We start from the raw sequence: 12,582 nt of genomic DNA on the forward strand, positions 1-12,582 counted from the left end.
ATTTTAAATCCTTAATTATATTTAACATAAACAGAAAATCGCCTTTTGGTATTACATTTACTAGATGATATTTTACAAGTTCTTAAAGAATTTTTTTGTGTATGCATGAACGGAATGTATGAATGGTAGATCTTGAAAAAAAGTTGACTAGCCATAACAAAAACAACTATACAGTCAGTTTTATTATATACTTTAACTTATTTTTCCCCCTATATGTCTCCATTCAACTTTCTAACAAATATTCTTCTGCAAAATATCCAAAAGAGTCCACGAACAACAATGGCGGCAAAAAACAAAAAAAAAAGGATAAAACTTACCGGATCTACTTATCTCCCTGCCGAATCTATGACGCCCCACGTTCTCGGCTCGAACTTTTAGGGAATATCTATCTCTTTTTTCCCTATCCAGGCTGGCAGTCACAGTTAGACGTCCGGTGTCGGCTTCCATCACAAAGAGACCTGTGAGGAAGAAATGGATATCATAAGAATGAGATGGAAGAAAAACATATTGAAAGAGTGCTTTTATGCCCAAAGATTTGAATTTCTTTTCAATAGATATTTTGTTTCGATTTCATACGAAATCTTGCTTTCCAATATGATACTCTTTCAGTTTTGAGATATGGCAATGTCTGTAAAAAGAATCTGACAACAATGAAACAGACCGTATGAAATATTGAGAAATAACAAAAGGGAGGAAAAGTTTTGGAATATATATATATATAGCGATAACGATTGTTTACAAAATGTTTCTTTTTGGATTTTTTTGAGCAAATAGTCGTAAATATTTATCGCAGCTAATTGTTTTAAAAAGCTGGAATAAATTTCAAGCGTTATTTCGTTAAAAATTTAATTTACAAGTAAAAATCATTTATGTTCTAAAATTATGAATTGTGAAACTAGCAGTGTTGGTAATAAAACAAATTAAATATCAAAATTAAGCATTCCACATATCTACGTTTGGAATTATCAAAATATATTTCAATAACGTTCCTATATTTATATTTATACAGATTTTTATAATGATACTTTTTATCTAATATTTATGATAATGTATAACATTTTTTAATAAAAAATTCTTTATATAATTTCATATTTTATAACTATTAAGCTGATATACAATAATTAAAAATTAAACTCATTTTTTAAAATTAAGATCTTTATTAAGTATAAGTGTTTTCAGATGGAGTAAGAGCGATTTTATTCAAGTCATTTTAATAAGATTTTTATTTTTCATTCATTAATATTCTTCATTAAACAATGGGAATAAATATTTTATCGATATTTAAAATATTTCAGTACATAAATGGTGATTGCAAATCCTAAAAGTACTACAGGAAATAATAAAAAGCTATTAGACATGGTGACCTCTTTATGTCCTCTGTATAATTAAAAACAGACGATTGTTTTGAATTATTAAGATGATTATAAAACAGTTTTCAGTTTTATCACATTGTAAAGCAATGCTTTTTTGATATTTAAAACTAGGTTTGTTTGTTTTTCTCCTTGTTTTAACATCAGTTTTCAAATAAAAATTCAAAGCAATTTTTTTTGAAATTATATTATTACTTGTGCGATTGAAAATCACAAACATACAAGAAATGCTCCGGAATCCAAGATGTCTTGAAATTATCATTCCAAATATTTTGACATTACGTGTTATTACTCTGTTAGTAAAAGGCTATTATTTATTTACCCATCAAAAGTATAGCTTCATTATACACAAAGCAAAAGAAAACTAAATCTTTCTTTTTTTATCTTAAATAATAATCTCTTTCAATCGTTTCATCTTAAATAATAAACAACATTTTTTATAAGCCTACCTAAAAAATGGCGTAGAATGAATAAATCACATAATCAGTATTTCAAAAGTATTTTATTCTTAATTATTTATTTGTTTGGTTAAAATTCTTACCATTGTAATCATGTCCAACAATGCTATAAAGGACGGGTTTATGGGCAATTTCATCAGTAGCATTCAAATCAAGCACAACAAGTGGAGCCAATCGATTTTCGAAAACAGTGACTTCATACAAGCGACTAGGGAACAATCTGACTCCGTGTCCGGTACCTACAATAATATTCACCTGGAAAGGAATGAACAAGAATTTTGAGATATTTTAGTAATTAATATAAAGATCTATACATCGAAAATCCCTACATAGATGTAGAGATTTTTCAATAGAAAAGTGTTTTCTACATATCAAACAAAATTTCCCAACAATACAAAAATATCTCTTGTCGAAATTTTCACAGATAAAAATTATGTATAACACTTGCTAACATAAACCGACCATTAATTTCTTTCTTTAGAAGAAATATATATTAAATATGAAAAAAAAAATTCACTCGTACTTATTCCAATAGAAATTCTTGGAAAAGCAGAAGTCGAAATGTAATTTTTTTAAACATTTTATCCATTTTATAATGTAAAGCTTGCATTAAATTTATCGTTTGAACTTTTATAAAGAAAAGTAATTAATTCTACAAAACAAATGCGAATTTTCATAAATTTCTTGTTGAAATATGCCACATGGTTCAGAATCAATTAATTAATTTCCTTTTTTACAATTTAAAGAAAAATATACAACAATAAAAACTGTAGCAAAACTTGATTATGGTCATTTAACTTACAGATATGTTTATTCCTGTAATAACAGTTTTTACGAATTTAGATCATTTTATTAAATCCTAAGAATAAAACTGGTATGCACATTTCTTTTAAGAAAAGATATGAGTAAATATTCTGAAGAAACGATTTCTTAAAATCTAATAAAATATTACATTTGAAAAAAATTCATTTAACTCCTTTTCATGTTTAAAAGAACATTTCATTTATTTCTTCCATTGATTCAAAAATAATAAGTCAGGATTTATTTTCAGATGAAAGTTATTAAAAATTTGAATGACAGGCAAAATGAAGTAAAAATTTCTTTCTCTTTACATTCTTATGTAATTATACAGATATTTTCTTTTTAAAAAATATGCACTCTGGAAGAAAATTGACAGTACTGAATGTAATAACGAAATGTTATTACAAGAAATCTTTGATCATAGTTACATTTTTTCTGAAAGAAAAAGCAAATAGAAAATTTTAAGTGTAAACCTTTGCAAATATTCGTATTATTAAACAGTTTTATCGAAAAAAAAAATATTTAAAAATAAGAATTTCCGACTTTGTTCAAAATAGTTTGTGAAAAAAAAAATGTTTTGACAATTTTCATAAAATGGTTTTGGAAGCTAGTATTACAATTTTTTTTTATGTTTGCGAAGATTTCGTTTTATTTTTTATATATATATATTTCTCTTTATATATTTTTAAGGAAGCAAATGTGTTTCTGGAATTTTACTTGAAAATTATCAAAGAAAATAAAAAAATTTCCAGCGAACTTTTAGACCAACATTTCCTTTTTTCATTGAAAAAAAAATGTTTAATATTGAAAGAAAATTCTTCAGAGTAAAAAAATAGATGGAAAAAGTAAATTTAATAAATTGAATGAATGATATAAAATATAATTGGATCAAAACATTTGAAAAAAACGTAAACTTTATAATTTTTTAATAACTGAACCCTGTCGGTACTCAAATTCTTTTCATATTTCCATTAAGATTTATAAAATCTGCACTACTACTGAAGTAAATCTAAAAAGAAAAGATCGAAAAGGTCTAAAGAAGAACAATTTTCATAGGGATTTTTAATGTGTTATCTGAAGGTAAGTTAAAACATTTCAAATAAGTATAAAATTTCAAAATAAAACTAAAAGTGACAAATGATTTGGTCATTCTTTAATGGACAATATAAATGGTATAAAAGTAAACTATGAGGATATTACTCCCCTGGAGGGGCTAATAGATAGGGATTCTGATCACCTTATAGATAGTATTCATTTTTTTATTTTATTATACCATAAAATTAATCCAAAGTAAAAAGGTCCAAATAATCCATATTCTGATCTTACATTCTGATTATTAGAAAAGGTGTAAAACAATTTCTTGTTTCTACACTAAAGTCTCTTTCTTGAAAAGAGATGTTGGATATTCAAAGCTATAATCAAAGAGGAAAAATCCCTCAATTAGAAAATAATGACTCAAATCTGTTGAAATACTGGTGGCATAGTTTTCGAAAAAGTGATATAATTCTCATAAAGAAATGCTAGCATTCAAGTACAATAAAATATAATACTTAATACCTAAATTTACATGCCAATTCTTCAGATTAATCCAAAACTAAGTAAATTAGTTTTTTATTTTAGAATTTAAGATATAATAAGCAAGAATAAGAATAAAATTTTTGAAAGATGCTGAATATTTTTAATGGTTAGACCCGAAAGGGTGATTTTTTTTAGTGAATCAGGTCTTTGGAGCATACTTAAATGATTTATTTTGCACTTATTACTCACTTCTGCTGTATCTGATTTCGGTGGATCACTGTCAACAGAGGCTTCTACAAGCAATCTGTAATGACTCTGTTGGACGCTGTCCAGGGCTTTTACAAGACGAATATCACCTGTGCTGGCATCGACATCGAAGGCATCGATTTCATCAGTATCTAAAAGTATAAAGAATGTATTATTTTCAACAATTCTTTAGGATTAAGAATACATCATAAATCTCAAAACATAGTAAATTTATATTACATATTAATTTTTTTTTATTAAAAAGCATCAACTATACTTGCTAGAGAAATAAATCACGATAATTACTCTACAATAGTCTTATAGAAATTTTTCAAGTTAACAGCAGTTTTTCATTTTTTCAGAAGAAAATATGAATCCAAATCATTAATTCATAAGTTATTTTACTTTTAACTCATAAAAAAACATTATTTAATGACGCGAATGTGACGAACAATATAGCATATTTTACATGAAAAACATATTAAATAACATCAGACTAAATTCCACTTGTTTAATGAGTCATATTAACTAAATTGTGATGGTCAAATTACAGAAAGCTGAATGATTGTATAAAGTATATTATCGAAAGAAATAAAGTCGTTCGAAAGAAATAAAACATTAATATAATTAATTTTTCTTTCATTTACAGGTGTTTGGAATTCAGAAACTTCACATTATGATTCAATTCTGACTTTTATCATTATAAGTTCAGTGAGAATTGAAGCAATACTATTTTTTGAATGTAATCCAATTACGAATAATAAATATAATTTATGATAATAAGCATTAAAAATGTTTTATTTTTCGGTTTTCGTAGGCATTGAATTCAAAGCTAATGGTAGACGTTTCAACAAATCATAAAACCTTTTAAATCAAGATGAAATTTTAGTTAATCATTTAACATTACAATATTATTTACAATAAGCATAATTATCCAAACCGAAAATAAATTCTAATTAAATAGCATTTAATGCATTATTTCTCATTAATGAAAGAACCTACTTTCTAAATAGGGTCGAAATCTGCAATGCAGACATATATACAAGAAAAAATTATTATTTTCAGGTTATTTTAATTAGAGAAGCTATTTAAACTATTTATAATTTATTTTTTGACGATGTTTCATTTTGTAGAAAAGGTTGCAAACTAAAAGAAAAATTCCAAAAACTTACTCAGCAAAGCATATTTGAAGTCGCCTTTACCGGCGTCCAGTTTGAAAACAGTATCGCCAGGTTGGCGACTTTCTGCAACTTCCAAGGTGTAAACTGCCTTTGAAAATTCAGGAACAGCGTCATTTGTATCGGCCACAGTAACCCACAACTTGGCGGTGGAGCTCAGACTAGGTGTACCTTGATCATAAGCTATCACAGTCATGTTATAAAAGGCTTGCTTTTCATAATCAAGTGTAGATAAAGTCCATACTGTTCCATCTATAAGAAGAAGGAAAAATTAAAATTAAAATTAAATGGTTCTTAAACCGGCATGATTACTACCAATATCTTATCATGCATCTAAATACTGTAAAAACATTACTACATTAAAGATCTAATAACTGATTTGTTTAAAGTGTATATATATATATATATATATATATATATTCCGAAAGCCATCAGAGAGAGTTGTCTTCCCGGAACTTTCTCGCATACCCTCCAATAAAGGTCCTATTCCCTTCCTCCACTTAAAATTGGAGATAAGGAGAACGGCCGCGAATACCTTGCATGGTATTGGTGAACAATAAGTACGAAATATAGGTCTTTGAAGCGAATCTAGCATTTTTACTGTATCTGTCGAGAATATGTATAATCAAAATTTGATACAAAGCTATCGTTATATTGACAGATTAACATATCGAACTTTTGGTTCAAAATTTGATAAATATCTATATTTTATATGCTAAACTTGTGTATCAAATTGTATCTACCTAGCTCCTTGCGTCTTCTAGTTATAGAGTTCACTTGCACTTGAACAGCAAGACAGACAGACTCGATATGAATGAATTTCGTTCAAAATTTGATAGAAATTTATAAATTCACTCTTAAATATCAAATTCCAACTGTCTAGCTCAAACCGTTTTTGAGTTATAGAGTTCACAGTTAAAGTGAAAAACATACTGCCAACGGACTCAGAAAGGTTCCTGAGCTCGAAATGGTGTTTTTCTGATTCAGGGAGATCTAAAGCATGAACATTTGTAAAAATCTCGAATCTTTTTGATGACTGCAATATTTCCTCTAAATTTTGTGCACATAAAAGTAAAAATTTCAAAAATTAGAGCTAAGCTCTGCTTTAGAAAACCTATCTTTTTTAGAAATGTAATGTAGCAATAAAACCAGCTTAAAAATGTTATGACAAGCGTAGATGTTAATAGTTATTACTTTTATTTATACTCTTGTTTTATTCTTTAATTTATATTAACATTACGAGTCATATTCATTTAAATATTACATGCTTACTTTAATATTGTTGAATTTAAATAAAATCAGTAAGTGATTTTTGATAAAATGCCTCATTTTTTATAACACTCTAAATATACAGATTTCAGAAGTTACACTTGTTAAAATCTAAATACATTCTCTTTTATTTGTATTTGTTTCTTATAATAATAAAATAATTTGGGAAAGAGAAACTTAAATTATATATTTACCTTTGCTGTCAATGTAAAACTTGTTATTGTGTCCAACACCCAATTTATAGAACACTAATCCATTGTTACCGGAATCAGAATCGTAGGCTGTAATTTGCGTTACCTGCAAAAGAAACACATTTATAAACAATCTAATTTGCATTTTAGAACTCTGCATCCTCATTTTTTAAAATTTTTTGCAGATACACATTTACAGATTTTTTTTATTTGAAAATTTCTTTGAAATATATATCTATTGAATCATTTCTATATAGCTGGGAATTCACATAAAACAGAAATTCATATTAGAATTAGATGAAAAATGCTGATCTTCGACGCTTTTTTATCATCAAAAAACTAATTAGATGCTTAAAATGCTTTACAGATTCGCATTCATCAATTAAATTCTTTAAAAGATAACTTTTTGATTCCCAACTGAAATTAATAACTGCTATCTCAGTTTTTAATATTTAGTTTAAAAAAACGTATTATATGTGTTTTGAACATAAAGTAGGCATACAACTCAAAACCTAGTAAGCTTGCAAATACAATCCTAAAATATTAAAGGTGAATAATAGAAAATCAAAGTCCAATGACAAGAATCAAGTATCATCCGTCTTACAATAATAATTGATAAACAAATTCATGACTTTATTCATGACTTAATAATTCATAAACAAAATGACTTTATTTTTTTTCTGAAAGAATTTGCAATATTTATTGATTTTTTCTGAACGAATTTGCAACATTTATTGGAATTTTAAACGGTTAATAACTAACGAATCATATGACTGATATTCAATAATATTTACATGAAATCGAGTGATAATTCTATTTTCAAATGATACTAGATATTATTTCACTTATTCTGTAACATACTGAATAATCCTTTTATTTATTATGATCGAAAAGTGATACTTCCATGTATTCACAATTACATGTAGTAATAATGTTATTTATTCCGAAAGATATTAATTGATAATTTCATGTATTCAGAATTTTATTATTGTATATTAAATACTGCAATCTATTTCGAACAACATAGAGTAATGGGCTTTATGCATATATTTCTTCCTAAAATAAAGATAGGTACAATGAGTGAAAAAATGGATCTTATGAAGAAAGGCAAGTTATTACAAGGGAAAATATAAAATTTTCGGAAAAATTCCATGATATTATAATAATCCTGTAGCAATAGTGCATATTTCAGAATTATTTTTCAGGTATAGAATTATGTATTACAAATACATTAGTATTAACAAAATACATTAGTATAACAATTACATTATTAACAAAAATTCGATAAGAATTTTAATCTTTAACATAATTCATTTTTAAAACAATTTAAGAATAATGAATAAACAAAAATTTCCATTCGAAAACAAGCAAATATCTGTGAAAGTCAAAATTTAGAATGCTTTATCATAATATTATAAAATTACAAATTACTTTCAATGTATATAAAAGGTCTTTTTAATCTTAAATCGGTACCAATAATTTCTAACATTCTTCTTGACAAACAATATTATAATTTACTTTTAATATAAAGTCTTTTGAATTTAATATTTCAGCCTTCAGTGCTGAAAATAGAAAGCAACAATTTCACTTAACATAAGCTACAGAATAATCGAATTTCCATTTTATTCTAAAAATATTAAGATTTCTTATTAAAAGAAAAAGAAAAAAACCTTTAAGTAAATTAACATGGAAAATTACTTTAGGAAAAAATAAAGTATTCGAGATATTTTAATTGAATTCCTTAAATTGTAATACAGCTCTGGAAAAATGAAAAACATTTGCATTCTTATGGAAAAGGACTGGAATTTTATGAGAAAGATATTAAGAAATTCCAAAGGTTGAAAAATAGATATTGAATTTCGCAACCTGTCAATTGCTTTTTTTTTCTTCTGAGCTTATTTTTCTAAGATTAAATTTTATTTCATCAGAAAGAGAAAATAAATGAATTTGCAACTTCATGCTTGTTCGTTATTGAGATCCATGCTTCAAAAGAATATAAGTCATATATCTGTATTTAATATAATTTGAAATTGTATTATTTTAAAATGTCTTTATCATTTTACTTATAAAGGAAACATTTAACCTCTGCCTTTTCTTCATAAATTCACAAATAAATGAAAATAATAGACGGGATTCAGGAACAGTTATTTAATTATTTTTTCAAGTTCCACAATTCACAAGACAAAACAAAGAACACGAAAAAATATGACACTCGCTTAAAATACAATCTAATAATGAACCCCCAGAAGGGTCTTGGGAAATATATCTTGATGTTAATAAGGTAACGCCATCTGTTGTATAAAAAAAGAAGCTAGTAGATTTAAGTAACCACTGCAATACAAAATTTAATTTTGCTATGTCTTATTAGTGTGAAATTGGATTTTTTTCAAATTTTTATCATAAGATCAGACTATTGCTCGAAATTCTATACAAAATAGGAAATGAGGACATCCATGTCTAGTTCAATTTCATTGTTTGAAAAACCGTGTCGGGATCAACAGGCTCATATATGCCACAAATTATTGAATTTAATAGAATTTATTCGATAAATTGTAATTTCACCTAATATCCAGTTTATTATCATGTGAGAACATGATGTTGTTTTGGTTTGAGGTTTCTGAAGCCACAAAATGCACGGCAGAAAATTAGCGATTTATTATTTTTGAGGTTTAAATTTTTCGTTTTTATTACAAAAATGATAAAGATTGTCACATTTGGCGACTTATCGCCAACAAAAATTTACAACTTAAATGTCCACCACGAGAACTCTTCCAGCCAAATGTCTATGTTTACGGCGGCGTTATAGAAACAGGTTTCCGCAGAGAAGATTCATTTCGAATAGGAGGAATCGGGCAAAAGTCTGGGGGTTGCTTTTTTATTTTTACCAAACAAAGCTTATTAATTATTTTGTAAGAAACATGTTTTAGAACATTGCATAGAGGGCTGATTATAAAAAAAAAAAAAGAAAAAAAGAAATTGAGAGTCACTTTTGCATGATGTATTGCATTTAATATTTCTGTTCTCTTTAATATTTATCTATTTAATATTTTTATAACATTTAATATTTTTGTTTATTGTTTCAAAAGTATATTTTATTTTTCCAAAATTAAATTGAAAGATTTGGCTTTCACTTAAAAAAAAAATTTGAAAAAGTGCACAAACCTTTTGTCCAGGATCCAGATTTTCTTGCACATGAGCCAAATATGGATCTGTGTAAAATCGAGGTGGCTCATCATTTACATCAATAACTTCAACGATGACATCGGCTGTTGAATTAAGCTGAGGTTCGCCAAAATCAGTTGCCTGTAAAGAAAAAAAATTAATTATCAACATCAATCCTGAAAAATATAGTTTTTGCTTTTAAAATCTATATTCAATTACATTTCATATTACATTAATATTACTTACAAGAACTTGATATTTATAAGAGCTCTTGGATTCTCGGTCAATTATGCCTTGTGCGAATAACTCTCCTGTCTTGCTGTCCACCGTGAATGGGAATTCTGAAGGAAAAATGTTTATTGCTAATGTAGAAATTGTTTAGCAGAAACAATACTAATAAATGATATATTTATGAGATAATATATCATTGAATATTAAACAAAACTGCCATAAGCCACCAGTCAAACCCATCCTCTACTTGTCAAAGGCGATAGTTGCTACAATAAACCGTTTTCAAATTCAGTTAACTTTTATATTAAGTTGTAACTGAGTACCTTTTGATGAAAATAAAATCCATTTATGAATTTTTGAAGTACGGTTTCAAATTAATTTTAATAGTTGTAATATATAATTTGCTGTTTAAAATAAAGTTTGTTGCTTTTCCATATTTTAAAATTCTTTAGTAGTAAAATATTAATAATACATTATCAATAATTTTCATTACATAAGTCGGTTTTATTAATTAATATTCATGAATTGTGCATTAATATTAATACATGATCAATAAGTTTTATTACATCATTCGTCTTTATTAATTAATATTCATGCATTATACAATAATATTAATACATTATTAATAATTTTCATTATACCAATCGTTCTCATTAATTAATATTCATGCATTATACAATAATATTAATACATGAACAATAATTTTCATCACATCAGTCGTTCTCATTAATTTCTATTCATGTATAATAGAATAATATCAATTAATATTCATGCATTAAAATTCTTTTTTCAGAGTTTAAAATATTTTTTCTCAAGCCTACTGTGAAATTTCCATTTGGAGATTAAAAATAAATAATTACAGCTTCTACAACATCTACAGCTTCATATTCATAAGTAAAAAATTATTATTTATTTACATTTCAAAATAAAAAAATTAATTCTCTTTTTAAACTCATTTACTGTTTAAAATCAGCTTATTAATTAAAAATATATTATTGCTTTCATATTCAGATTTCTTCAAATAAAAAATTATTACTCCATCGCATTCCCAAATTCCCATTTCTAATTTTAAAAATTTGGTATCTACACAGATAGCATCTTGCCTTATGTTTCCGCTTTTAATCAATAAAATTTCACCAGTATTTGCAAAAAATATCACCTTATACCAGAAAAAAAAAACAAAAAAAACCTTAAAAAATCCATTCATGTTTTAATTCAAATACTCTTTTTTAAAAAAGAGACTCATTTGACATTCTCCATAACGCAGTAACCTTTCCCAGTAAAAAGTCCGATTCCTAACAATTCGAGAGTGTGGCTTTAAAAAAAGAAAAAAGAAAGCCCTATGAATTTTGATCAGCAAAACCCCATTCACTTTATTTGGATCACTAAATATGAAGACGCTTTCAATATTTCAAAAGCTTCCCCACGTTCTAAACGAAAATAAACTGGTTATTTGACAACTCCAGCTGCCCGCTTACGGTTGTTAATTTTCTGTACTCTTTAGAGGAATGTTTTTTTTTTTTATTATTCCTTTTACTTCCAGCGAAAAAAAATTTGTTTCTTTTTATCAGTGAAAGTTATTTCAGATGCAATTAACAATAAATGCATGGACAATTTTTTTCTGTGTTTATTTTATTTTATTTTAACCCCAAATGAAAGAAACTGCTTTAAATCGCTTTATTTTTTTATCATATCAGAAGGTGCATAAAAAACGTCTTTAATTACTTTTGGACGCTTTATTTATTTAAATCCGAATTTTCATAATTAACTGTATTCTTTATTTCTTTTACTATGCTGTTGGGAATATCGTTTTCATTGTGCATTTTGAAAAGATTAGTTTAAAGAGGGGCTCTGTCCTTATGACAGCAGATCTTTTGATAGACAGAATTTGTCCTTGGATTTGTCCAAAAAATATTGTGTATTATGTATGATTGTGCATAATAAAGCCACAGCGTATATGAGCTACTGCATTCCCTTATAATTGCAAAAAAAGTTTGAAATCCAAGCACCTTTTGAAACCGCTTTAAAAAGGATCAAATTACCAATTCCACCAAATCAAGTGTTTCGAATATTCATTTCACATTATTATTTTTTAAAAAAGGAAACGTTATTTACAGAAAATATTCGCAACCAATATTCAAGCTCCACAGATGAAAGT

At 26.4% G+C, this 12,582-nt stretch overlaps 1 protein-coding gene across 2 annotated transcripts in view; it reads right to left on the reverse strand.

Moving 5' to 3' along the window:
* LOC129971459 (protocadherin Fat 4-like) overlaps positions 1–12,582 on the reverse strand; it is a 246,097-nt gene that overhangs the window by 25,432 nt on the left and 208,083 nt on the right. For both annotated transcript variants that reach the window (XM_056085239.1, XM_056085240.1), the window contains exons 51-57: positions 10,440–10,534; positions 10,194–10,334; positions 7,035–7,137; positions 5,566–5,823; positions 4,397–4,545; positions 1,912–2,083; positions 318–458 (exon numbers count right to left, since the gene is read on the reverse strand). In XM_056085239.1, the coding sequence (XP_055941214.1) occupies positions 318–458; positions 1,912–2,083; positions 4,397–4,545; positions 5,566–5,823; positions 7,035–7,137; positions 10,194–10,334; positions 10,440–10,534 (1,059 nt within the window). The remainder of the gene's footprint in view (positions 1–317; positions 459–1,911; positions 2,084–4,396; positions 4,546–5,565; positions 5,824–7,034; positions 7,138–10,193; positions 10,335–10,439; positions 10,535–12,582) is intronic.

The sequence above is a fragment of the Argiope bruennichi genome, chromosome 6 (assembly GCF_947563725.1).
Source record: "Argiope bruennichi chromosome 6, qqArgBrue1.1, whole genome shotgun sequence".
Taxonomy (NCBI): Eukaryota; Metazoa; Arthropoda; class Arachnida; order Araneae; family Araneidae; genus Argiope; species Argiope bruennichi.